Raw genomic sequence first — 27,186 nt, 5'->3', positions numbered from 1 at the left:
GTGTTCTCCAGTGAGGGGGGGGGGGGAAGAGCCCCCTGAAAATCCAGAAGAAGGGTGTGCTCCTGTGAGAAGATGTGAGCTTGTGGACTCGCAGAAGAGGGATGTGCCCCAGTGAGAGGGAAGCTTGGCGCCAGAAGAATGACTGCTGACCCAAGCAAAGGTGGTAAGAGAGTAACTTTGATCCCCAGAATAGGGGATGTGCAACAGAGGAGGAGAGGCCCAGAGGAAGGGAATGCTCCAGTGAGGGGGCAGGAGAGCGATGCAAGCCCAAAATAGGGGTGTAATACAGCGAAGAGAGAGAGAGGAAAGAAAGTGACTGACTTGGACCCTCGGGAGAGGGGATGTGCAACAGAGGAGAGTCCCTAGGGTCAGGTATAGGGTATTAAGTAGCAAAGAGAAGAGCCCCAGTTAGCTGCGGGTGTCTATTGGGACACTCAGCAAAGGTAAGAACCCCTCAATTCAGCTATAAGGCAGAGATGCCTGGTGGTCCCCAGAAGAAGGGATAAGGACAGAGATCTGGCATGTATACTTCCTGGCCTTCATTTAGAACCCTGCTTTCAAGGACTACATTTCAAAACCTTTTTTGGTACAGCCATACTGAAACCATTGCCATGCAATTGTTTTATATTCTAAGATTGCGTAATAAAACCCTATGGGTGTGATTTAACACGTGATTTCCAATGGGACTCTGCCATTGAAAGAAGTTTTTGTAAGTCAAGCCCTTTAGCTTTATTCCAGTGTCAGGAGTAGTGTGTTCCCTCAGCGATGTGACAGTGTTTATATCCCATAGAGTTTAAAACCAAGAGAAACACAAAACGTGCTGCGCTACCCCTGGGTGCTGGGCGGCACAGTCCCATAATGTGTATACCCCAAACAAAATTGTGAAAACTGACGCTGCATTTTGGGCCCCAGAGTCAAAGGCCCACAACAATTTCAACCAAGAGCCACTCTGTGTTTAAAAGCAGACAAACACTGCAGTGTAGGAGCTGAAGTGAAAACCCTTACCAACTGAGAAAACAACCATTACATCCCATGGCCCATGGCCCACAGAACTAGGAACTGTACCGACTCAGGCAACAACAGTCAAGAAATCTTGGGAGTCCTGATTGACAACGAACTAACACTTGAACGACAAGTAAACACAATCAAGAAATGTTTCTTCCTCCTGCACACAGTAATAAGGATCCTACCTTTCCTCTCCTTTATCCATAAAACACTTACGATCACCGCCAACGGCTTAAACCTAGGAATGCCGAACGCCTCCTAAAGAAACTGCAACACATCCAAATCGCAACAGCCAGACTACTGCTCAGACTACCACGAAGGGACCACATCACCCCAGTGCTACAAATGCTCTACATCTTTCACCCACCTGGCAGCAACAACTTGGAACTGCCTCCCAATAGATATACACAATACAAAAAGATCACTTAAAATTTGGAAAACTACTTAAAACTTGGCTCTTCACCTCAGAATCAGAAGGGAACGACTAGGAAAAAGAAAAAAAAGACTCGACTGGAAACAGTGCACACCTGAACGAGCATACATGGAAGGAACAAGACAGGGAGAGAGCCCAAATGAATTACCCCCTCGATATCCTACTCTGGTCATTAACCCAGAATCGGGAACCCGAGCTGCAGGCAGGGGAGCATTAACCAATAACGGGTACGCCCCAGGAGGCCTAGTGCACCGGTCCTCAGTGGGTAGGGAATCGCACACAAGAAACCCTGGGAGACAACCAAAACCCCCAATACCTAACCATCTCCAGCAGGGGGAGACCCGCACAACCTCATGCCCACAGACAGCTGGACAATTACAGAGAGCATCAACCAACAACAGGCACCACAGGAGGCCTTAGTGCGCCCGGTCCTCGGAGAACAGGTAATCGCGCACAAGATACCCAAGGAAGACAACCAAACCCCCAATCCCTAGCTATCTCCAGCCCAGGGACGGGGGGGGGGAACCCACACAACACTACGACAATTAGAGAACCTCCGCCTCGCGCAATACCCGGCGAACAAACTGCTACAAATCAATCAAGAGACAATGAGCACAGAAGTTGAAAGCAACAAGGTAGAGAGGCTCTGCATAGACCTCTCAAATGCAAAACCACCACCACCTCTGTGCACAGCACTCCACACGCACTTCACCACACCGCAAGGACAAAACAAACCACACAGACAGCCCATGCACAACAGCACATGGGAGACTACTGAGCCGCAAATATCACCCAAGCTCAGCGAACCGTGCAAACCGAACTGAAGCTGATAACAGGACATCACAACTCTCACCCTACCTATTCCATCTGAACCCTACTAACCCCACTCCCCCCAACCAACACACACACACACTTCCGCCAGGGGACCACCTTGGTGGTGGTAGTGCGCGGTACAAATGATTTTTAACAATAACAGCATTTAAAACAATGAAATAACTAAAGTGAGGAGGGAGCAAAATAGCCATTTCCAGAGCTCTGCATAAAAAAATAAACCGTACTGGCATCAGCCACCACCTCAGACTTGCACATTGCTGCCATAATAAAACAGCAAAATGCATGCAAAGGTGGCTTCTGCTCTATGTGAGAGGGCAGAAATGTGAGCCGGACAACTTGGTAAAGGTTTTTCCCAATTATCCATTTTATTAACTTGAAAGGGTGTGATAAACACCTTGGTGTTCCAGACCTAAAGAGGATTTCCCTGCCGATCCAACTAAGACTAAAAGGAAAACACTAACAAAAGGAATCTGTCCCTCAAACCTATGCATACATCAAACTCATAAAAAAGTATATGGCAATACAGGTTTAGCAAAATACCAGTTATGCTTAAACATAAACCTTATAACCAGGCATCTTTGTAACCAGGGTCGGATCCCCTTGCCCAGGTTTAAAGCAGAATTTTTCAGTTCAAAGTTTGAAATAAGAAAGTTCCTTTTAGTAGCCAAGTTCTGCTGCGAATACAATAGTTCTTCTCACTCCAAAAGTGTGTCACTTGATCTTTGGCAACCACAAAACTAGAAGGTCCTTCTCTTTACACTTACAGTTAATATTTCAACTTAGCTTCTCCTCCTGGAAAAATAACACTTGCACAATTCTTCTTGATTAACAACAAGGTTTGTCAGGATGATTTCTCCACAGTTCATCAAACACATTGGTGGCCTGGCCACTTTCTTTCCTTCACAACCTTCAACCACAATGCTGTACTACAATATCTTCTTCCTGGTTCACTGACCTGCCAGGACTACCTTTAGAAATCCATTTCCTGGTATACTTGCCTGCCAGGATAACAACTAACAATACTACAATTACTATGTGGTAAGGCTTGTTCAAACTGACTTTCAACAACATTAGAATTCACAACTTCTGTAAAGATATAATAATACGCATTGGTGCTGTGTATTCCACCGGAATCGTACAAGAATGTCGGCCCGAGAATTGCGATGGCCAAAAATGCAGACTTTTTTTATACCCCCCTTACACAACATATATATATGTGGGGGGGGGGGGGTATGGGCTATTATAGTAATATGGGGGGATGCGGGGGGTCTCTCCCCACATATACAAGCGGTGCAAAGAGGGTTTGATAAAAAAAAATAAGTCTGCATTTTCGGCCGTCGTAATTATGTGTGGTCTCAGTGATCACATGGATCCTATTCCACAGATTCATTTTCCACATGCAATGCAGGTTATGTTCCTCTCCCCCGTGACACCCATCACATGGAGGGCTTCTCTCCTGCCACTTTTGATTTCCTCCTTTCACATGGATTTACTATTGATAAGGTTTCTTTTTACTTTTCCTTCTTTGGCTTAGGCAATGCTTGTTGGCGTCTTGCTTAACTATTGCATCTTCTTCACTCTTGGAATAATGGTTACAATCTTTCTGCAATATTGTTCTCTCTGTGCTTTGCCAATGTTGGTTATAGTCTTTCTAAAGTATTGACCCCTCTTTACTGTGCCAATGTGGGTTTCTATTTTGGTTCAATAGTGCCCTCTCTCTGCTTTGGCAATATTCGTGGCATGGGAAATAATAATTGTTACCTTTCTTTTCTCGTCCTATTTCAGTGTTCATAACACCAATATCACTTTCTTGCAAATGTTTGATATTCAAAATAATGATTACCAGCCAGCGGTCGACTATGGAGCTTTCCAGGAGTACCCAATAAAGTTAAACACACTGGTCTCTTTATACGAGTCGCTCGATCTGCTGCCGGTACTGCTTCTTTTGATGCTTTCTGAACGATGACTGCTTCGGTCATAGTCCTGTGGCCCGCGCCAATCGGGAAAGGAGCTTTTCTCGCTCATCGTGCACTCTGATGCCAGCCAGCCACCAGGACAAGGCACGCAATAAGGAGAGCCTCTCTCTCCAGGGGGAAAGCCTTTCAAAACACTGCTTCCCGATGTGCGACCTCTGCACTTCATGCTTTCAATCTCAAAGACCCTCTCAGGACCGACATCTGCTTCAAAGACATGGGCGGTTCCGGCATCTTCATTTCTCTGCTCCTGCAACTGCGGCTGACAACTTCCTGTACTGCTCCATCTTCTCGTTCTAATGGCCTGTACCTCGAGGTGAGGTGGCTTTAAATATTCAAAAGTCCAACTCAGGTGTGCGTCATTAGAACCCCTAAACTGCATACTGCAGTTCTACATCTCCGAGTCCATCTTCCTAGTCCCAGTAATTAGGGCAGTGTGGGACTTGTAGTACCCAGTGATCTGGTTCTCTTTTGTATCACTAACTTAAAGTCCAACCCTATTTAATTTACTCTGTTTATTGAGTACATCTTTAGGGGAGGATTTTAGAGACTGTAGTGTTTTATTCTTCGCTTCATAGCTCCAATCTAAGGGAAAATCATAAGTATCCGACAGTAAGGTGTTAATGCTTGGATTATTACGTATATTATTCCCATGTTGGTCATAACGGTTTTTAATACTAACAGGGTGGATAGTTTTGGGAAGGAGTCTCACACTGACAACAAGCCATTATATATTCTGGCATAATGCAAACCTGTTTATTTAAAGAAGAGAAATATTGCGCCTCTCCTAACGGAGTTGTCCATTCCTTTGGGGCCCTTTCCCACCCGGCTAATACCACCCTGTGGTTCGAATCAGGTAGTGGAGGCCTTCCCCAGGCCACCTGGGAGGACACTTTAGGCAGGATTCTGTGAGGACTCAGCAGGATTCATCACATCTGCGAGTAGAAACCAGTGGTCGAAGTATACGAAAATAATTAGTGGAACCATGTTCCCGGCTGGCCACCCCCCACCCCATCCTCAATCACCACGCGCTTTCCAAACCCCCAAACAAGCACACCTACTGTTTAAAGGGAATGTTCAGTGCAGTCTACTGAAATGCAAGTTTAAACTTCTTCCTATGCTTTTATTTTAAAAGTAAACCATTCTGGAACAGTTTCTTTTTAAAATAAAAATAAAAGGAACAGTAAAACTTTTTTTTCAAAGAAAAAAAAATAAACTAGAGGAGCACCGTTCCCGCCCAATTCGATCACAGGTAGAAGCAATCATGATAAGTCATAAAATATAGATATTCATTAAAAATGCTCCAAAATGGAACATTTGCAGTGACACACAGGATGGACTATTCTTTGCTCTGTCACAAAGGACTGAAATTTGGCAGCTGGAGTCGGCATGGACAATGGATGGTGAAAAGACAAGTCCATGTATGCATTGCTTTAGCCTGCTGATGGCAAACTGCAAAAGCCATAAAGCACCATGGCCGGCTTCTATTGCCACCACCGTTAGGACACTGAATTCCTATCAAGAATTGCCAAATGCCAACTTCTAAAACATTCTTATTTTCCTCTACACAGTGATGTCGGCCAACCCTCATACTGCAGAGAACCCACAGGTTGGCAGACTGAATGCCCGTCAACCTGTGGATTCACTGCACAGAGTTGCCAGCCCCAGGAACCCTGTACAGAGATTTCAGCGGGCATCAGGCTCCTTACATACAGTGATGGCTACTGTTCTCAGAGATCCTTGAACAACGATAGCCAGCAGTCCCTATAGCACTTGGGAAAGTAATGTCTAAGCTTGTAGCATTCCTTACCTACGATGGCAACTGCAGTTTTGACTTTCATAAGGTCTGTAATTCTTAACAGCATCTTCAATTCGGTCCAGGTGATCCTGCCACTGTGTTCCTAGCAGAGGATACATGGAAAGAAGTTAATCCAATTAACAGAGGTTTGCTAAATCTACCTGGGAGCCCCCTTACAGTGGGCGCGAGGAATGCACTGCAGTCCAAAACACAAGAAGGAAGATGAGAGGCTGAACAAACAACAGTGAAGACATTAAACTTACAGTGTACAGGTTTGAGCTGGGTTTGAGGGCCCAATACACAAACTCTCTAGAGTCTAATATTGAACTAAAAGTGTGAAAGCCTGTGTAGACGGCCAAAGTGCAGGAGGAGAGACATTTGTAGAGTGTTAATATGTTATGTGGTATATTTGATTGTAATTGTTTGTAACTCATGACAATAGAAAAATATTTTTTAGGTGTTCATTAGCACAGTAGGACCACTGTATATCCTGTAGCAGCTCCCTCTATCGGTGACAACAGGTGAAAGGAACAGTCTCTACTGCATCAGACACACATAAATCTGGCCTTTCATTATTATGTACAATGACGGATGGTGCAAATAGCCATTTTGCATGTTACCTGGGTACAGAAAGGGACCGTGCCCTAAATTAAATTGTTAAGCGCATTAGCTTAGCATTCCAAATATTCCTTAAACTTTTCAATCTCGCTCAAAAGCAGTTCTTAGTCATCATGATTTTTCTTATTACAGATCTTTAATGCATGAACCTAGCTCAGGAGCAAAGGAGCTTTACAGGTCCGAGCAAGAAACAGGTAGCGAGAATGTAGCAAGTCACCAAGTAAACATTAGTAATAATTGTCACGGCATGCATAATGGTACAGTGGCCCCGTTTCAAGGTGCTACAGTGGTCGAGGGAAAGCCCTTTTCATTCCCTGTGACAGACATACCCTGACTAGGACAGCCCGCAGAGGGCAATTGCGTGTCTAGTCCTGTCAATGACCATAAATCCAGAAGAGGAACTCTTGGTGGGAGCAGAGATAGGGAACAAACAATTCATTTTCATGGTGGACTCAAGACCCGAGAAGTCGTCCATTAGCAAAGGTGATTTCCCATAAATCGGGCAAAACTCTCTACGCGCATGCATACTCTGGGGCGGTTTCAACGGTTCCACACACAAAACAATTAGATGTAAAGGTGGGGGGTGGGGGTTTGTAAAGGCTCCCCTCTTGTATTCTGAGAGATCTCTGGCCAACTGGCTCAGCAGGGATCTGCTTAGCAAGCTGAACATGACGATCTCATTCACAGACCGCGGTATCATCTGCACAATACCGGGCATGTACTTCATGAGGCCAATGCTTGCGATCCATGCCATGGCATGTGACGTGGTGGTACGAGGCATCCCTGTCAACTACAGCATTACAGTGGTCGCACAAGCTGTGCCTCAGATTACTAAAACTTGCTGCAGAGACCCCACTGATTCATTTTTCGGCCCGTGGTGTCCCCAGAGTTAGGGTCAGGCCCTATACCATCCCTAGACCTGGAAGGGCTGCTGGCGTCTGCAAAATGAATTTTGGTCCTAGGTACAGTTACTCACGGATGCCAGTGGTGCACAGTTTTATGCATCAATTCCACTGTACCCCTCAAGGAGTTGACAGATGCTGAACTTTGAGGACACCAACGATGACGGGGAAATAATACTCAAAATATGCACCCCCTGTGAGATTATGGTACAGTACCAAAAGGTCCAAAGCCCCCTTACAGCTGTTGTCATGCCACCACTGTTCAGCAAAGCAGACTTAAAAAAGATCCCCACACCGTTATGGACAACCAACCCACACGATGTAGGGATGTTGAAAGAAGTGAGGGGATCAGAGACACGATACAAGCCTTACTACACCAAGGGATCATAGTATCCTCTACCTCGCCATGCAATACGGCCATATACCCCATTAAAGTGGCAGTTGGAGGATGATCCAAGATCTCTGTCCCCTTAATGATGCAGTGCAGAAAGAATTTCCACGTGTTCCAAACCCGGCCCCTATTTTGTGCAGTATCCCCAGAGAGGCAGCTCATTCATGGTGGTCGATTTAAAGAATGCCTTCTTTTCGGTACGCCTGCAACCAGACTCGCAGTACCTCACAGCATTTACAAATGGTGGAAAGCACTATGAACACATTTGTTTACCCCAAGGGTACTGCGCAAGTCCCAGCATATTTGGTGTCTCATGCATGACAAGTCATTAATGCATGAAGTCAATAGAAGAATGGGGGATGAAGATGGGAAAGGGAGGGAACATAAAAATGAAAACAGATATAAATGTAGTGAATTGGAAGTTTTCCATTCATAACATTATTGGTTATTACAGCGTCAATTACTAAATAATATGTTTGATACACTTATTGTGAATTCAAAATAGCTTTGTATGTCCTTATTCATGGCTTAAGATACCTAGAGTCCTAGTAGTGACAATATGCCAGGGTTCTGATTGAAGCAATAAATTGATCACGATTGTAATAGCACAATTCTCAAATATTATCGGTAATGAATATTATCCAAACATCATAGTCTTTATTCCTAGTAGTCCTAGTTTGACATCTGCATTTCATTATTGTAATTGCACTGGGTGTGAACCTCACTGTGCCCTCCAGAGTCTGGAGTCACATCTTTGTAGAATTCTTGCATCACATGAAACCCCCACTACTTACACACTAAGGGACTGTGCCCCTTGTGAATATCAGTGTGGAGCACATCCACTTAAGGTATCCAATTAGAACGCTGATCATATATGACGCACTGAAAGAACCAAAATATTCTCTCCATTGGAATCGGATGACAAGTGAACTGTTGATTGTGTGCAATGCAGCAGGGGGAACCCAAGGCGACGGCTCCTGTGGATAGGTGCACAGGGTGTATCATGCTGGTGCAAATGAGATTAGTCGTCACATCCTAAATAATCGCACTGCCATATAGATCAAACGTTATGTAGTTCTTTTTAAAATACACATGATTTGTCATGCCCACATGCACGAATAGTGAATATTTAGATCAGTCCACCATTTAGGGCTTAAAGGAAGCACAAAAAGTCAGCAGTAAAATAGAGTGGACCGCAACCATGATTCAGATGTTCAATGATCTAAAAGAATTTTGCAGGCCCATTCTTGCAACCCCAGATTACACGCAGGAGCTCTACATTTTTTCATACTCACATGGCACACTTTTGACAGCGGTACTGACGCAAAAAAGAGCACAATGGGCCACAAGCCACTGGCCTACTGTAGCGGTATGCTAGACTCAGTGATGCAGGGACAGTTTGCATGCGAGAAAGCTCTCGCTGCAGCTGCCTTTGCAATTGAGAAGAGTTCCACAATTGTGATGGGGTGCTCAGTGACTTTGTATGTTGAAGATTCAGTATTTGCCATCATAGAGCGATCCATGTCCACTCTGCGAGAAACCTGAAGGTGTCTGTCGTGCGGCAGCCTTGGAGGGTATGGAACAAATGGAGAATCCATTGACCTTTCCCGCACATTTTCATCCGAACGTACATCAGCGGTCTAGTTTCTCAGATCAACATGGCCGCCGCCTATTTATACCGGAAGGAGTCACCGGCTCAGAGCGTTGCAACCCTCATTCTCTCCTGGGTAAGAGGCTTTGTAGTCTTGCACCCTGTCCCTGCACTCCTTTGCCCTTCTTGCTTTGTTTTGCCTGCTGCTTTGTGCATTTGCCTCTGCGTTCGCTGCATTCATAGTGTTTCTCGCCCCCGGCGGCTTACACTGCTTTTCTCCATTGCCGCTCCACGGCTTCCTTGCTGCCTGGCGGCTTTCACTACATGCCTCATTGCCGCCCGCAGCTTCCACTGCATGCATCATTGCCATTCCACTGCTTCCTTGCTACATTGCTTTAGCCACTCACGGCTTTCAAGGGATCCTTTCCCTTCACTTTGCATTGTGCACCGTGCTGTACGAATGCTCCACGGCCTGAGAGATCAGCTGTTTGACCAATTGCTCGTCTCCTTCCGTCACCCTGTGTGCTTCACTGCGGAAGCATACTTGCCTGGAGTTCCATCACAGCTTAAGCCTATATCCCATGATCCTTCTGTCTATTCATACAGACTCCCCTCTATTCTACTGCACAACCAGCCATTTCTCCGGAATACAACGGTCACAGGAATAAGAGGAGGTCATGTCCTTCATTTGAGTCCATCGAAGGAACCACCGACTACCCACAAACGTACCACCGCTGCCAGGGTTTTTCTGCCTCTTGGCTTTTCCCTGGGTTGGGCCGGCTCCCCGGAGTTCCCACTGCCTGGCAAAAAGCAATTAAGACACAGTGGCCTCTGGTGGAGCTCGCCCTTATCTCTTCCAGAAGAAGAAAGGAAAAAGGTGGAATCTAGGAGAAGGAAGGAAGAAGCTACCGAGGAAGCAGAGGAAGCTCCAGAAACCTCAGGCGAGGACTCAGCAAGGGAAGAAATCATAGAACCCGAGAGTGCCTCTCTGACTAGTCCGGGGGATCTGTCATCCAGGTTTGCCAGGACACGGCCATCGCTATTTCATCCAGGCCCTTTAGGAGGACCAGTGCGGGAGGATCACCTGGATGAGGTGTCCTGGGGGAGTGGAAGTGGGACACAGAGGAACGAGACCCAGTACCCTCTTCCCTACAACACCTTTTCACCATCCTACCCCGTAGGATATGCAGAAGTTCTACCCTCCCCCTTTTTCCAAGACGAACACTTTTCTACACCATGACAGAAAACGGACTGACACCCGAGCCGTTTACCGGACATGTCCCAACGCAAGGGTGAGGCAATTGAAACTAAGCACACTGGGCGGCCTTTTGCCTTCCCCACAGGGATGGCAGACCACAAAAGCACACTTTGAGCAAGGCAGGCCATACAACGAGCCAGCTGTTCCAGCACAGCAATTCAAGAGGAGGAGAAAGGCAGCAAGAATCAAAAGGACGTCCAGGAGGAAGTGCCCTTGTTCTTATCGACCCAGACCTGCAGAGCCTCAGAGAAATGAATTACAAGGCCGGGAACAACAGCCAGCATGTGGCGTACCAGGTATCAATGGTGCACGAAACCCTTGTACAGTCAGGGAGGATCTGCTGCTACCGTGGTACCGGCCTTGACTCCAGAGATAAGAAACACCAAGTGGTTCATGAAAGCCAGAGAGTCAGAGGAGAACAGGTTGTAAAAGAACTGTGATTGAGCGAAGGTTGCAAGTGATGACTGTAAGGAACATGGTAGCAACAGTAAAGACAGACAAGTGATCACAGTTCAAGGGTGTTTATTAAACGGTATGCAGGTTGGAAAAACACTTAATCTAAACTTAAATCTAAGATGGGAGCAAGCGTCGACCATCAAATGAAAATAAAGCAGTCGTAGTGGCGTTTTGTCAAAGTAAAAAGGGCGTATACTAGGAAACCTATTGCCAAACCTTAGAATGAATACAAAACGGGTGTGGGATGGTTTTCAAGAAAAGAAAGAAGTTTTCACATATAATATGTCAGGATACGGTAGCTTGAGTCTCCCTTGCCATGTTTTAAGCTCAGGGTAAGGTGGGGTCTTGAAGCACAGAACACTCCCGAGCTTCTCCAGCACGAGACGACAGTTCCACTTGCTGCTCTCAGGACCGTCAATGGCCAAGTTTCGTTTCTCTTGAAAGCCTCTTGCCTCGAGGGTCTGACATATTCAAATAACAAAACAAGAAGTTGTTACTTCAACAAAATAAAAGTGTTTCCTGGTTTCATTTAGGGGTAGGATTTTTCACCCCTGGCTCCCCCTCTTCTGGGCGCTGACCCCTCTTTACTTTCAGCCTCCTTCCTCCTGTTCTCAAACAGTTCCAGTGGACATCCCTCGACCGGGTTCACGTTTGTCAACACACGGTTTCTTGGGACTTTAGACTTACCCCCTTCTCGTTAGCATCCCCCTTCCAGGTTCACTCTTACCAACTTCACATTAGTTTTCAATGTTTGTGGTACACACTTCCCTTGCTTTCGCACAGTTGTCTAGGCCAAAGGCTTTCGACTCTACGGGGATTTTGCTAGAACCCCTGTATTACTACTTTGACCTATCTTGGCGGCTCTCCTACGGCCACCTGGTATCTGCAGTTTCATTCAGACACGGATCGACCAGTCTCTCTCGAGTTAGCACCCATGTGGTGCTGGGTCCATCTGCAGGTGGCCACCCCTCAACACATTTACAGTTCTTTGAACTTGGTTCAACCTGCCACTGTGTGTTTCATTCACCACAGCCCGGCTATTATCGACTCTCACCTCAACTCACTGGCTGTAATGAACTGCTTGGCTTTCCTCGTAACTGGAGTCAAGGCCGGTACCTCGGTAGCAGGAGTTTCCCTTGCTCCCGCTTATAAGCGTCGACAGGTTACATGTACCGTTGACATCTGTTGCAGCACACTTGGGCTTTTGCCCTCGGTCTTACGATTCCCTCTGCGCAGGATTTGCGGGTCTGCGTCGAAAAGAGCAAGGTTGTGTCTCTACCTGTCAGCCTCTTGATATTCGCTGCCTTTCTCCTCCTCTTGAATTGCCAAGCCTGGGTAGCTGTTTCATCGTGCGGGCTGCCTCGCTCATAGTGTGCTCTCTTGCTCCACCTTTTATCCCTGTGGGGAAGGGAAAGGGCAGTCAGGTGTGTGTGATTCTGATCATTGTATTGGGATGCGTCAGGTAAACGGCTCTGGTGTTCGTCTGTTCTATGGTGTGTCATGCAAAAGTGTTTGTGTCAGAAAAGGGGGGCAGGGGCAGTGGTTTTGAATATCCTATGTGGTAGGATGGGGAAAAGGTGTTGAAGGAAGGGGGGATGGCGTGTCTCACCCGTCGTGTCCCACTCCCCGAGGACCCCCATACAGGTGATCCTCCCTCACTAGTCCAACACCAGGAACTGAATCCAATAGCGATGGCCGTGTCTGGGCCACCTGGATGACAGATCCCCGGGGACTAGCTAGGGAGACACCTTCAGGTTTCTCACACGATGTAATGTGAATCAAGGAAAAAATACAGAAGTGTGTTGAAAACCCAGGGGGAGACCAGGTGCAGAGTGGTCCGGCGCCACGTGGGCACTTATTCGAAAGACTCTGACCGGTCTCCTTTTTGTTGAAACTACCGATACCAGAAAGCCCTAGGAGGGCCGACACATGTGTCACACAAGGGTCGAGTAAAATCCCTTGTACACTCGAAAGTCTTTGGCCAGTAACCCAGAGGAAAGCAAAGGGGAACAAATCCTGCGTTGTGTAATGCAAGACAGTATCAGTGGCAAATGTGAACCTGGTTGAGGGATGCTTGCTGAATGGGGTGAGGTACAGTAACCCTGTTAACAATGTGGTGACAAGTGTGAACCCGGCTGAGAGATGTTCGCAATGAAAAAATGTTTAAAAAAGACATTGAAACTCGTGAATACGACAAGTGAAAGAATCTGAGACAAGGCCATAGTGTCTCCGACAGAGTGAGGTTAACATTGCAGACGATCTGAGCCCGGAAGAGGGGGATCCAAGGGTGAAGAGTCAACACCCAGCGTGCATTTGGAAAGAAACTTTGTTTTGTTAATTTTGGAAACATTATGCATTCGGAGGCAAGAGACTTTTTTTTAGAAAGAGAATTAATCACAGAGGATCCCGATATCGCTGAGAAGAAAAATAGCCTAGTGCCGGAGAAGCACAGGAGCGTGCTGTGCTGAACAGCCCCACTTGTCCTGTGATAAAAACTTGGGGAAGGAAGAACGCAGCTATAACATCCTGACATATTTGTGAACACTTATTTCTTTTCTTGTAAACATTATCTCACACTCTTTTGCAACTTAAAGTAAAGATTGGCAATATGTTTTTTAGTATAGGCCCTTTTTATTTGACAAGACACCACAAGGACTGCCTTATTATTATTTGATGGTCGTAGCTTACTCCCATCTTAGATTTAGGTTTAGATTTGGCATTTTTCTTGCCCATTCATACAGTTTAATAAACACAGTTGAACTGTGATCAATTGTGTCTGTCTTTACTGTTGCAACCATGCGTTCCTTACAACTCTCACCACCCAGCGGGCATCAGCGTACAAGATTATCCTTTGAAGCCCACATATCCATGTTGAAAGATGTAAAACAATGAACCCTGCCACGTTCCTAGCGGAACCGTGCACAGATTAAGACTTACAGCAGCATGACTGTGCCACTGATAAGGGCGAGGTGGACGATATCCCCAAAGCCAAAGAAAGCCCTTGGGAGGAGGACGAGGTACTTTTTGTTGGTGGTTCAGCGACAATTGACCAGGACACAGGGCAGAGACATGCTGGGGCAGCAGTGGTGCGCTTAGAAGCGGCTGAGTACGAGACACTAGTGATGAAGAGACTACCTAGGGATTACTCAGCGCAGGCGGCAGAACTCATAGCACTCATTGAAGTGCTTCAGGTGTCAAAGGGGTGTTATGCCACCATTTATTCAGACTCTGCATACGTCACCACAACGGTGCATGCGAGTCTGTCACGATGGAAAAGGAGCGGCTTCAGACAGGTCACCAGTGCAACATGCAGCATTACTTAATACCCTTATTTTCTCCCTGGCAGAACCATCTGTGGTGGCGGTCGTCAAATGCCTAGCCCACACAAATAGACAAACTGTCTTTGGGAAATGCAGCCGCCGACTTGGCACCAAAAGCGGCAGCATATCTCCTGGTGCCCACACCTGCCAAGTATGTTGTTACAGCCATCACCACGAAGACAGACACAAACCCAAACACGGCATTGCCCATAGCTTGGATAATAGAGGTTCAGTGTAGGGCACCTCAGGAATAACGAGAGATCTGGCTCAAGGCATACATTCGTTTTCAAAAATTAATTAGCAGAGTTTGCTAATTAACATTTTGATCAGCAAACAAACCCATTTGATTAGTAATGGTATACTAATATTTATAATGTTACCAGAAGTTGTTGGTACCCAAATCATAAAACAAGTAACAATACAGCATTCGAGTGCACTGCTGGTCTAAGCTGTTAGTGGCTAAGAGTCAGGCCTTGCAAATCTTTAAAATTCCACCCAGACCTGTGGTTCTAGTAACTAAGTTTACCTACTTAACCTAAGAGAAATGCACTCGACACTTGGCAACAGACGCCAAAAAGTGTAAATGCGCTTTTTGTAAAATGGTGCAAGTCACCATAAACCCACTTTATGTTTGGCACGCAGCTGCCACCCAGAGGCCAGCCATGCGCAGTGAAACATTTGACATTTAATGCAAACAAAGTAAATATTAAATAACGTCCCCTGCAAATGGTACTCGCCCTTATAAACTCTACTCGGCTGTGCGAGTGGGCGGGTAGACTTTGCGTGCCGTAAATGAGTGTCTGTAAAAGGTTAGTTCCATGAATAGACGTAAATAAATAAGATAAATAGGCTCTGGACACAGTTTGGCCACCTCTCAGGTTTGTGCAGTTATACAAGGCAGTGATAATCCTAGAGCAAAGTCAGCTCTGGAGGCTAAATACAGTGGATGTATTGCAGCTGATCTGTAGACGTACAGACTGGAGGGAACTATTGATCACTACTTGTGTACATATCTAGTTAGTTTTGTGTATTCATTATGTAAGAGGAAGGGCGGTAAGAGACTAAGCAGAGTGGAAGGCGTAGCAGGCAGAACTGGACAAACTAGGTGGAAAACTGTAGTTTGTGGTCATCTCACTTTCAGGGTAGCTGGTATTAAGCAACAGGGTTTTGAAGACCAGTAGGTCACAGAACTAAGTTTGCCAACAAAAGTATTTGGCTGTGTAATCATGTACAATTTCAAAGGTCTTCATTCTTATATATGATGCATGTTCCCCAAAAAAATTAAATCTAGTTGACACTGAGATTTAGATTTATTAACCTAAACTTTACTGTAAAGCATGGAGACACTGCAGTGTTTTACAGTAGCAATACTGCAATTATGCAAGGAATGGAATAGCACAATTGTCATATAAAGTTTACACATACTGGTCTTTGCCAGACAGGATATAGTTGGCTCAGTAAAAGTGTCACCCCGATTACTTCTGGCTTGCAATTATTTGGATTTTAAAAAATTAAAAAACTTGAACACTCCCACAAAGGCCTTCGGCACTTAGAGTGTAGGAGATTATTACTGTAGTGAACAGAGGAAAAAAGGGTGGAGAGAGACCCGAGGGCAAGATAGGAATACAGGGTGAGCTGTGCTTTCATTGAACAGGGCAACTTGAACAGCTATTTTTGCTACACAAGTGTCAATTTAATTAGCAAACCTACAGATTATCTAGCAAATTGCTATACGACACTGCTTATTTATGCCTTGCAAGCGTGGGTGTGTACAGTCACCAAATGACCTCTTGAGGAGGCAACAATGCACTGGAAAACAAGTTATGCCTGTGGAACTACTGCACACTCCCTTTAAAACTCTCTCTCTCCCCCCCCTTCTTCCCTTCCTTGATCCCCTTACCGTGCCCACCCATCCCTCTGAAGAGATATATTGCACCATGACAGATGGGCATAGGCTCAAATATGATGCAATCCATGGCCTAGGGCTGGATGCAGTTGAAGACATCCTTCTTTCTGAGCACTCGAATAGTTGGTACTCCGACATGAGTGCAGTGTGTAGACGAACAAACAATTGCAGTTGCTATGTGTGCTCGTAAACACTGCACGCATCGGGGGAACTCAGGGTCCTAGTACCACAGGTACCACCAACTATATAGGCGCAATGCATGAGTCATCTGGCGCTATGCAGGGACAAAGGCAGTTTCCAGCCACACGACATGTACAACTTGTCGATCCAGAAGGCCAGAAATGTAAAGCCAGTGCTACAAACACCAACTGTCTAAAACAACCCTATCTGGTGATCGAAGGAGCAAAGTATGATAACAAAAAATGGCAGGAAATGACCCTCACTTGCTGAGCCGAAGGACTCCTTGGATTCCAAGAAAAAAAAAGTGGCTCTCATGGATCGAACGTGCGCACAAACATGGAGAGAGAATATCACGAAACTGACATAGATTGCAGCAATGGAGAAGCCAGTAAAAGTGCACCAAGAAAAGAACGAGTTGTGCTTTTTCAGTGAAGGAACCATTTTTGTCGGCTCAAATGAACGTTGCAACAGGACAGTGTTAATTCCATATCTAAAGAGGGGCCCAGCAGCACTGATGGATTCTACTGGGTGTGTGGCAAACAAGCGCACTTGCACCTATCACCCCCCTGGAGGGACTATTGCTCGCTTGCTTGCTACGCTTATCAATACTGGCATTATGGGCTACGGGACTTGCTAGGTGATCAGCTATATCTTCGTCTTCACTCGATTGATAACCTTCCCCAATCTCTTCCTCCTCACCTGAATAGTCCAGTTTCTTCCGGCGGGTCAGTCCTATGTAAGGCTTCTTCTTTTTTAGAAGATATGGTCTACCTCGGAAGGAAGCCACCGTGACTCCCAGACAGAGAAAACCCACGGTGACCCCCCTCCGCGACAGCCAGAGGGGAAAAAGCCACTGGAACGGCAAAAAACCCCTGGATCCAAGGTAGTCGTGAAGGTTGTGGAAGTCGTCGGCACTGAAGTAGGTTGAATGGGTCCTCCGCCGAAAACCCAGGAAATGGTAAGGTCGGCGTGACTCTGCTAATCGAGGGAATGGAATAGGGCGGTTTACAGGTAGGTACCCCTCAGGGTGGAGGACAAGAGTGAACGGAGAATCCGGGAGTAAGAGAGTCCTAGAGCGAAGACATTTCAGCAGAGAATCAGCACAGGAACAAAACACAGGAGCGGGCAAGCAGGATCCAGAGAAGGGGGGGGCCAGTAGGGAAACGGGAGGAGGAGAAAAACAGGAAGAGTAAGGAAGGCGTGATAGCAAGGCAGAACTGTCAGAAGGAAAACTAGCGCAAGCAACAGGGCGAGGAATAAACTCAGTTGCAACGCGCCGAGCCGCCGGCAGCCGAGTGAGATGTAAAAAACGGCGGCGGCCATCTTGAAAACAACTAGACCGAGTCTGGTAGGCGAGGAGGAACGTAATGGAACACTTTAATGGCGTCCTTGCTTCCACCTTCGCCACAAACGCCAGTCGCCGGCGGCAGTGACAACGCTACACTCCAGTTAGTAGTCCCAGAAGAACACTTGAAAGGGGGGGCACTGCCTGACGGAGCACCATCAGTGCCCCAACGATCGCAGAACACAACAAACTGCCACTGCCAGACATTTGTATTCTCCCTGGGAAAGAGCCATATAGACAGCTGCGCAGAAAAAAGGATCATCAAACTATCTGTCCAAAGACTCATCGAAATTGCTTGAAGAAATACCTGAAGAATACAAGCTGTTCACCACAGCAGAGACATGTTTTGTACCATTATTGCTACTCTGTGTACGAGCACAAGCTAATGCCAAATGGCTCAAAATTGTGCACTGGGAACTGGCCAAGTTGGCCAGCGACACTAAGCAGTGGTTCGCCATCATCAGGGTCAAGCTGCACGCCCCAAGGCTGCTGATAATGCACAACTGCTAAATCCTCGATATGCTGATGCGATGGAAGGTAGTGTGTGCAAAAAGATATGGAGGTTGTGCTGCATATTGGTACCTTCCAAAGATGCTGAGAATGGGACTTCTCACATGTCATTGCTCCAGTGCATGATCTAGGAGCCAAGATGAAAAAAGAGGCTGACATCCAAGAACAGGACTGGTTTACACTCGCTTTTAGTTGGGCCCCATTCTGGCTCGGAACACTGGTGAAGATGCTGGTGCCCATCGTCGTGTTTGTCTTGGTGATCTTCTGCATGTGCCAATTGAGTCTCAGTGTTTTGTCAAAGCAGTGCCTAATAGAACAATGATGATGGTCTCTATTGGTGTTCCAAAAGTAACTTGTAGCAAAAAGGAGGAACAAACCGACCACCCCATTCCCCCACATGGTTCCTATCCCATACAGAGATGAAGTTGACCGACTACACCACACAACCATTGTCCCTCCCCCAGACCCTGAAAATTATAAAGTATGGGTAGATTTGGCAGCAGACGGGGCTGCATTTACATGACATGTACCCCTGAAGAGTATGCGTAAGCAGGAGAAACCTTATGACATGTGTGTAGGACATGGATGCCAATAAAGGGAACACCCCATATGAAACTACAGTAAGAAGAGAACAAGCATAAATATGGGGAAGAATGTGTTACTGTAGAAGTAACGATGGAGGGAATGTTGGGATGGAAAAAGAGTGTCGCGCCCCACTAAGCGCTTTTGACGCGAGGTGAATCCCATAGGTAGCCGTGCAATGGGCTAGGGGCGAAAAGAACTTTGTTAAGAAACCCAGCATGGATACAATATCGAGGGAATTATAGATGCATAGATTTAGTGCGCGCATATAAAACCCATTTTATAGTTATGCTAGACACACTCAGCCCTGCATGGTTGTGCACTAAAACATAAGCTTGATGGAGCAACCTGAACAGGCCCAAAAGTCTGAGGAGAGATAAGCCTGCACGGCTAGTTCTCACAGAAACTTCCCCTTGTCCCTTAACTGTTGCAATGACTTTGTAGTGAAGAAAGGAATGCGCCCTGCAAGGCCATGAGGCAGCACCGGGCTCCTTGTTGCGCCCATTCATCACAGCCAGGCCAACAACAGGCCTCCATCCCCCACCCAATCCACTGGGAGTAATGGCACCCACCACTGACCCAGTCCAAGAACCCCTGCATTCCACAAGAGTGAGAGACTCCAACCCGCCAAAAGATCTGAACATGCATGAACATTTCAACTCGTCCCATAAAAACACCCTTTGTAGTACGAGGTACAGGGAGGGATAAATTATAGATCAAAACCTTGGGTGAGAGGAGTACGATATAGACAGAGCACAGAATGTGTTGGTGGGCGTGATTGTCTTCCTTCCCTCCCCCCTGGTGCCAGTCCCTGGGCTTCCCAGGTGCATGCCATAATGGTGTAGTAGTAGCACAGAATGTGTTGGTGGGCGTGATTGTGTTCCTCTTCTCCCCCTGGTGCCAGTCCCTGAGCCTCCCAGGTGCATGCCATAATGATGTAGTAGTAGCACAGAATGTGTGGGTCAGCGTGATTGTGTTCCTCTTCTCCCCCTGGTGCCAGTCCCTGAGCCTCCCAGGTGCATGCCATAATGATGTAGTAGTAGCACAGAATGTGTGGGTCAGCGTGATTGTGTTCCTCTTCTCCCCCTGGTGCCAGTCCCTGGGCTTCCCAGGTGCATGCCATGATGATGTAGTAGTAGCATTAGCTCACAAACGTAGGCTTGGAACAGCAACATGTGAAGCGCCTGACCTTCAGTCCCTGGAGAGATGAGCCCAGTTGACCGACGTTGAGACAGACGGCGGAGACAGGAACCAATCATGGCCTGGCATCCCCTATGGAGCAGGACCTTGTATATTCTATAGAATTTTTGTTAAGCGCCAAGTCGCCCGCAGGCCTCAGAGCGCTGAAATGGTCTCACCAATCAGCTGTGCGGGTTTAGACCCTATGGATGACATCCTTGGTGATGCTGCAGACATGTAATGTACGATTCATGATAATTCAGGCAGAACGTTCTTGGGCAGCAGAGTCCTATGCTGGCACCCTTGTCTTTTGCAACCTTGTTACCCTTGCAAGCAATCTCTTGGCCTTTTCCCAAGAGGGTTGCATTCTTTCTTGCGTGAGCGTAAATGGACTTGCCTTCATCTGAAAGGGAGACGGACGCAAACTACAATATTCCACCTAGTTTGCCCGGTGCACTGCCTGCTACGCCATCCACTCTGCTTAGTCCCTTACTGTCTTTCCTCTTACATAATGAATACATAAAGATAACTAGATGTTTACGCAAATTAGCGATCAGTGGTTCCATTCAGTGTGTGCATTTACAGATCTACTGTAATAAAATACACTGCAATTAGCCTCCACAGCTTGCTTTGCTTGATTACATTATATAATTGCATCTGTGGGAGAGAGCTGGCCAAACTGTTTTCAGAACTTTTATCGTATCTATTTATTTGTGTGCCCTCATTAATGCAGCTAACCTTTTACAGACACTAATCCAGGGCTTGCAAAGTCTACTTTCCCACTGGCAGAGTTGAGTACCTTTTATGTAAGGGGTAATATCATTGGCAGGGGATGTTTGACACTTTTATTTAACATTTACTTTGCAGTCAATGTCGAATATATATGTCACTGTGCATGGCTGGCCTCTGGGTAGCAGCAGTGTGGCAAACAAAGTGGATTTGTAATGACATGCACCATTTTACAGAAAGCACATTTGCATTTTTTTCCATCCATTGCCATGGTTCAAGTGCATTTCTATTAGGTCGATTAGGTAAACTATGTTACTCAACCTGCAGGTCTAGCAGAGCCCGACTCATCTCACTAACATTTTACTTCAGTGGTACACAAAAATGCTGCATTGTTGCTCATTTTATGTCTTGGGTACAAACAACTTCAGATTACGTTAAAAATATTAGTACAAAATTGCTAATCAAATTGGTTTCTTTGCTAATCAAGAAAAATGTAATTAGCAAACTCTGCTAATCATTTTCTGAAAACGAAATCATGCCTAGTCAAGAGTATTCTCTTTATTTGTTCCCATTGCTTTTACTTTGCTAATCTGGCCTAATGTCTCTTCCTATCAAGGTTGCTCTAGTAGTAATGAGATCATGGTTTCAATTATGCTTGTGTACACGTGGCAATCATACTTCGGGTCCACAACAGTGACCATGAACCCACCAGAGAAACCAGAAACACTACAAATGAAGAGTAGAGAATAAAAAAACTAATTAGAAACATACAAGACCATTTTGAAGGTAACTGATGGGCATGCTACAAAGTTTTAGGAACCATGTGATACAATGCAAACGTGACTAAAAGTGATGGCACTACTACTGCAACCCTGATAGGAAGATACATCGGAACAGACCATCAAAGTAAACATAATGGGTACTAAGGGGAATACTCTAGAGGGTTCGACATTTCTGCGAGCTATTTGCCTCCTGTTTATATCATAACAGGAACTAAATTTGGCTCCAAGGCAACTGGTGCCTAACAAACATGCAAATGTAGCATTACCTTTGAGCGCTTGGACTATTCATAAAGAGTTGGAACACATCTAGGACACATTATAGCATAATAGCCAAAAGGTTTGAGTGGGTATCTCATGCGTATGTAAGATTTGAAGTGCACCATTTCTTGGCTACTGGTTCCACAGTGGTAGCTCCCGCCTACTGGGTGATGCCCGACATTAAAGACTTGCAGTTCAATGTATGTCGAGCCGGTGAGGGGCAAACACTTCAGGAATATCTACAATGCTTTTAAAATCTACACTGCTGCACTCTATTTTTTCTTTTTTAAGACATGCTTTAAAGCAATGAGTTTGTCATTAAATAGAGTCGTGATATGAGTGATGTGTGTGCACTCTGCAGCATGTGCAGGGTCCTCAGCGTGATTGAGAGCACGCAAGGGGGGGGGGGCAGATCAGTGACACTGCCGGACTGCTTGCCAGTTCTAAGAGAAGCTTGCTATTTACAAGCAGGCCCGGCTCTGTGGGGGCCAGCAAGCTTACCCCGGCTGAACAATGTGCCTAATGGCACCCCGGGGTATAGAATAGAGGGTTGGGGTGCCCCATGCTGAGCTCAGGATGTGCGCCCCACAGGGGGCTTCGTGCATGCTCTAGGGTTGCAGGTCACGCAGGGGTCGTTACCTAGCCCCCCCTGGGTGTCCCCAGCCCGCATCAGGGGGATGACACTGCACAGCCAGAGGACCCCCAGCATCCCGCAAGGCAGATCCGAGAGTAGCAGCCCCTGCTTCTCGCTAGAGGAAGGGACCCTGCGGCGCGTCCCGAGCCTCGCGTCGCGTGCGTGCGTGCGCGCGCGCCCTGCGCTGCGCTACGCTACGCTACGCTCTGTGCAGAGCCCTGCGCGCTCCCGGGCTCAGCCCAGCGGGCGCATGCGCACCAGCGCGACCCTCCCACCGAGGCGGGGGAGACGTAGCAATTCCTATTCACACCGCAGGCCGCGCCCTCCCTCCCGCTGGCTCCGCCCAGACCACAGGTTCGGCCGTTGGCGGCTCGGCGTTTCCTGTGTCTGCGGCCGGGCCCGGTGACACTACCTGCGGGGAAGGGGGTGAGTAGCAAGAGGAGCAGGCACGCGAGGAGCTGGCTATAATGTACTCTGCCACCTGTGCCTGTCCCCGCCCGCCGCAATGTGCCCCCTGCTCCCCCTGCAGTTAATTGCCACCTGTGCTTCCTCTCCGCCACCTGTGCTTCCTCTCCGCAAACGGTGCCCCCTATCTCCTGCTCCTTGTCGCCCTCCGCCACCTGTGCACCCCTTCTCTCACTCTGCAACCTGTGCCCCCTTCTCTGCAACCTGTGCTTCCTCTCCGCAAATGGTGCCCCCTATCTCCTGCTCCTTGTCGCCCTCCGCCACCTGTGCCCCTTTTCTGCCACCTGTGCCCCTTCTCTGCCACCTGTGCTTCCTCTCCGCAAACGGTGCCCCCTATCTCCTGCTCCTTGTCGCCCTCCGCCACCTGTGCACCCCTTCTCTCACTCTGCAACCTGTGCCCCCTTCTCTGCAACCTGTGCTTCCTCTCCGCAAATGGTGCCCCCTATCTCCTGCTCCTTGTCGCCCTCCGCCACCTGTGCCCCTTTTCTGCCACCTGTGCCCCTTCTCTGCCACCTGTGCTTCCTCTCCGCAAACGGTGCCCCCTATCTCCTGCTCCTTGTCGCCCTCCGCCACCTGTGCACCCCTTCTCTCACTCTGCAACCTGTGCCCCCTTCTCTGCAACCTGTGCTTCCTCTCCGCAAATGGTGCCCCCTATCTCCTGCTCCTTGTCGCCCTCCGCCACCTGTGCCCCTTTTCTGCCACCTGTGCCCCTTCTCTGCCACCTGTGCTTCCTCTCCGCAAACGGTGCCCCCTATCTCCTGCTCCTTGTCGCCCTCTGCCACCTGTGCACCCCTTCTCTCACTCTGCAACCTGTGCCCCCTTCTCTGCAACCTGTGCTCCCTCTCAGCAAACGGTGCCCCCTCTCTCCTGCTCCTTGTCGCCCCATGCCACCTGTGCACCCTTCTCTCACTCTGCAACCTGCGCCCCCTTCTCTGCAACCTATGCCCCCTTCTCTGCAACCTGTGCTTCCTCTCCACAAACGGTGCCCCCTATCTCCTGCTCCTTGTCGCCCTCTGCCACCTGTGCACCCCTTCTCTCACTCTGCAACCTGTGCCCCCTTCTCTGCAACCTGTGCTCCCTCTCAGCAAACGGTGCCCCCTCTCTCCTGCTCCTTGTCGCCCTCTGCCACCTGTGCACCCTTCTCTCACTCTGCAACCTGCGCCCCCTTCTCTGCAACCTATGCCCCCTTCTCTGCAACCTGTGCTTCCTCTCCGCAAACGGTGCCCCCTATCTCCTGCTCCTTGTCGCCCTCTGCCACCTGTGCACCCCTTCTCTCACTCTGCAACCTGTGCCCCCTTCTCTGCAACCTGTGCTTCCTCTCCGCAAACGGTGCCCCCTATCTCCTGCTCCTTGTCGCCCTCTGCCACCTGTGCCCCTTCTCTGCCACCTGTGCCCCTTCTCTGCCACCTGTGCCCCTTCTCTGCCACCTGTGCCCCTTCTCTGCCACCTGTGCCCCTTCTCTGCCACCTGTGCTTCCTCTCCGCAAACGGTGCCCCCTATCTCCTGCTCCTTGTCGCCCTCTGCCACCTGTGCACCCTTCTCTCACTCTGCAACCTGCGCCCCCTTCTCTGCAACCTGTGCCCCCTTCTCTGCAACCTGTGCTTCCTCTCCGCAAACGGTGCCCCCTCTCTCCTGGTCGCCCTCTGCCACCTATGCACCCTTCTCTCACTCTGCAACCTGTGCCCCCTTCTCGGCAACCTGTGCTCCCTCCCCGCAAACGGTGCCCCCTCTCTCCTGGTCGCCCTCTGCCACCTGTGCACCCCTTCTCTCACCGTGCAACCTGTGCCCCCTTCTCTGCAACCTGTGCACAAGCTGCACCCCGCCACCTGCTTGCACCTTCAACCTGTACTGTCTCCACCCCACAGCCCCGAGCCACAACCTACACGCTCTTCCCCCTGCTGCATGCAACCTCTGCTGTCTTCTTTCCCCGGCTGCAACCTCTGCCCACTCTGCTTTCCCTGCCTGCTGCAAAGTGTACCCAGACAAGTTGCTTTCCACCCACCCTGCGACCCCCTCCTCAAACTATGCTATCTTCTCAGTTTGATGAACTGAACATTCTCCCAGTTTACTGTTGCGCAATTCCAGCAGGCTAGAAGATGTTCTGGTTACTTCATTTATGCCGTGTTTGTATGTTGTATTGCTGCACCTGTTTTGAATGCTTTCCCATGGCCAGTCTTTACATCCTCTGTAAACATATACAATAGCAGCGAAACAGAAACTAACATAAGTACCTTATCTCCTCATTTTTGCTAATGCATCCTCTCTCCAGTCAGTTTGAGAGGCTAAGGCTCTACCTCCAAAGGTCACAAAGAAGCCACCGGGATCATCTCGCCTGGTATGTAGCGAATCCTGGCACGTGCACTTTTAGGATTGGCATAAAAAGACAACCATGGATAAATGCTAAGCTCTTGCACTGCTTTTTCTTAAATAGCGTTCTCCATCTGAACCTTAACTCGCGCACAGCCTCACCACCTCATTTTACAGGTGATAATGATCCAAGAGCGATATATAGGCCACGCCATTTTAGTGTCCGTTTCACTGCTATTGTATACATGTGCAGACTTGAGGATTCCGAATCCTGACAACGAGAGCGTCCTCCATGCATCATGATCTCTGAAAGATAGCAACACAAACTGTGATATCTAATGCACGCTGGGTACACACCCCTGTTAGCTTTAACTGGGAATAAACAGTGGTTATCAATGAATGTACTAGGACTGCCAAACTGGAAATATATTGGGATTGGGACAATTATAAATGGAAAATTGGGAATAAACGCGGATTCTACAAACTGCTTCCTCGAATTGCCAATTTGGCTTTGCAAACTGAACATAACCCTTGTGGTTTCCCTTCTGACTGTACCGCGAGGGCTATCACTCGAGTCCCAACTCTAGGGCCTGTGTTGGTTCTCTGTGTTTTACATTTAGTTGAGCTTAATAGGGCTGCTCTTATTTTTTTTTATCCATTTACCCTTTGTGGAGAGATGGGGGATAAAATGTTGTTTGGGGTCGAATGTGGGCCCTGTTGCTATTTCCAATGAAAACCTTATGTTTGCTTGTTTTAGCATCGGAAATGTGCATGTTTGTGCTATGGCAAGCGTAAATTCCTGGTTGTGTGCCAACTAAATAGCCAGGTTTGTGCTGGTACAACCCGAGGCTAGTGCTAGCTGCAGGGCTAGCACCACTGCAATTCTGACATGGTGCTGTGGTATAACCGGGAATGCATGTGCAGTGACCCAAATTACGCTGGCACAAATTAACAAATTGCATGTGTGTTCTAAGCAGTATGTTTCCCAGATGTGTGCTGGTGTTGGCGCCTACAACAGTGCATAGCTGGACATTGCCAAATGATAATTGCTTGTTTTATTTATTGGACATTAGTATGGCACCTATACACCACCAGGCGCCACAAGACAAGATCGGGGAGACATGGGAATGAGGAAAAAAATAAAACTGTTATATTGGCCTTGTGGCAAATCTACCGTGCAAGTGCTTGAGAAGGTGTTAAGTGCAAGGCAAGAGGGTGAAGTGCAGGATTAGGGTGCCCCCCAGGGAAGGATGGCAGGGAAGAAGTGCTAGGTGGGCCAAGGTGGCAAGTGCCAGGAGTAAAGGGGGACAAGAGGCTGAAGTTCAGGATTAGGGTGCCCCCAGGGAAGGGGGGCAGGGAAGAAGTTCTAGGTGTGCCAAGGTGGCAAGTGCCAGGGGCAAAGGGGGCAAGAGGGAGAAGTGCGGGATTAGGCTGCCCCCAGGGAAGGGTGGGAGGGAAGAAGTGCTAGGTGGGCCAAGGTGGCAAGTGCCAGGGGTAAAGGGGGCAAGAGGGAGAAGTGCAGGATTAGGGTGCCCCCAGGGAAGGGGGGCAGGGAAGAAGTTCTAGGTGGGCCAAGGTGGCAAGTGCCAGGGGCAAGAGGGAGAAGTGCAGGATTAGGGTGCCCCCAGGGAAGGGCGGCAGGGAAGAAGTGCTAGGTGGGCCAAGGTGGCAAGTGCCAGGGGTAAATGGGAGGGATAATTGAGTACGATGGGCAGGGAGGACCAAGTTGG

The 27,186-nt window shown here is 47.9% G+C and overlaps 2 protein-coding genes across 3 annotated transcripts in view; one reads left to right on the top strand and one right to left on the bottom strand.

Annotated features, from left to right (window-relative positions):
- The window catches only part of POGLUT1 (protein O-glucosyltransferase 1), a 300,386-nt gene extending 277,429 nt beyond the window's left edge, over positions 1–22,957 (bottom strand). Inside the window, exons 1-2 of the mRNA XM_069635705.1 lie at positions 22,690–22,957; positions 6,056–6,146 (exon numbers count right to left, since the gene is read on the bottom strand). Of these exons, the coding sequence (XP_069491806.1) occupies positions 6,056–6,146; positions 22,690–22,759 (161 nt within the window). The 5' untranslated portion in view covers positions 22,760–22,957. The remainder of the gene's footprint in view (positions 1–6,055; positions 6,147–22,689) is intronic.
- Positions 22,958–22,966: 9 nt separating this feature from the next.
- VANGL1 (VANGL planar cell polarity protein 1) overlaps positions 22,967–27,186 on the top strand; it is a 609,741-nt gene continuing 605,521 nt past the window's right edge. Inside the window, exon 1 of one of the 2 annotated variants that reach the window (XM_069635702.1) lies at positions 22,967–23,110. The gene's annotated coding sequence lies outside the window, so the exon portion shown is untranslated. Of the gene's footprint in view, positions 23,111–25,464; positions 25,485–27,186 lie in introns of those variants that run through there. The other variant, XM_069635704.1, reaches the window with a different exon arrangement.

The sequence above is a fragment of the Ambystoma mexicanum genome, chromosome 7p (genome assembly GCF_040938575.1).
Source record: "Ambystoma mexicanum isolate Mex_15411 chromosome 7p, UKY_AmexF1_1, whole genome shotgun sequence".
Lineage (NCBI taxonomy): Eukaryota > Metazoa > Chordata > Amphibia > Caudata > Ambystomatidae > Ambystoma > Ambystoma mexicanum.
Note: the sequence above shows the minus strand (reverse complement) of the source record. Positions and strands in the feature narration are given on the sequence as shown.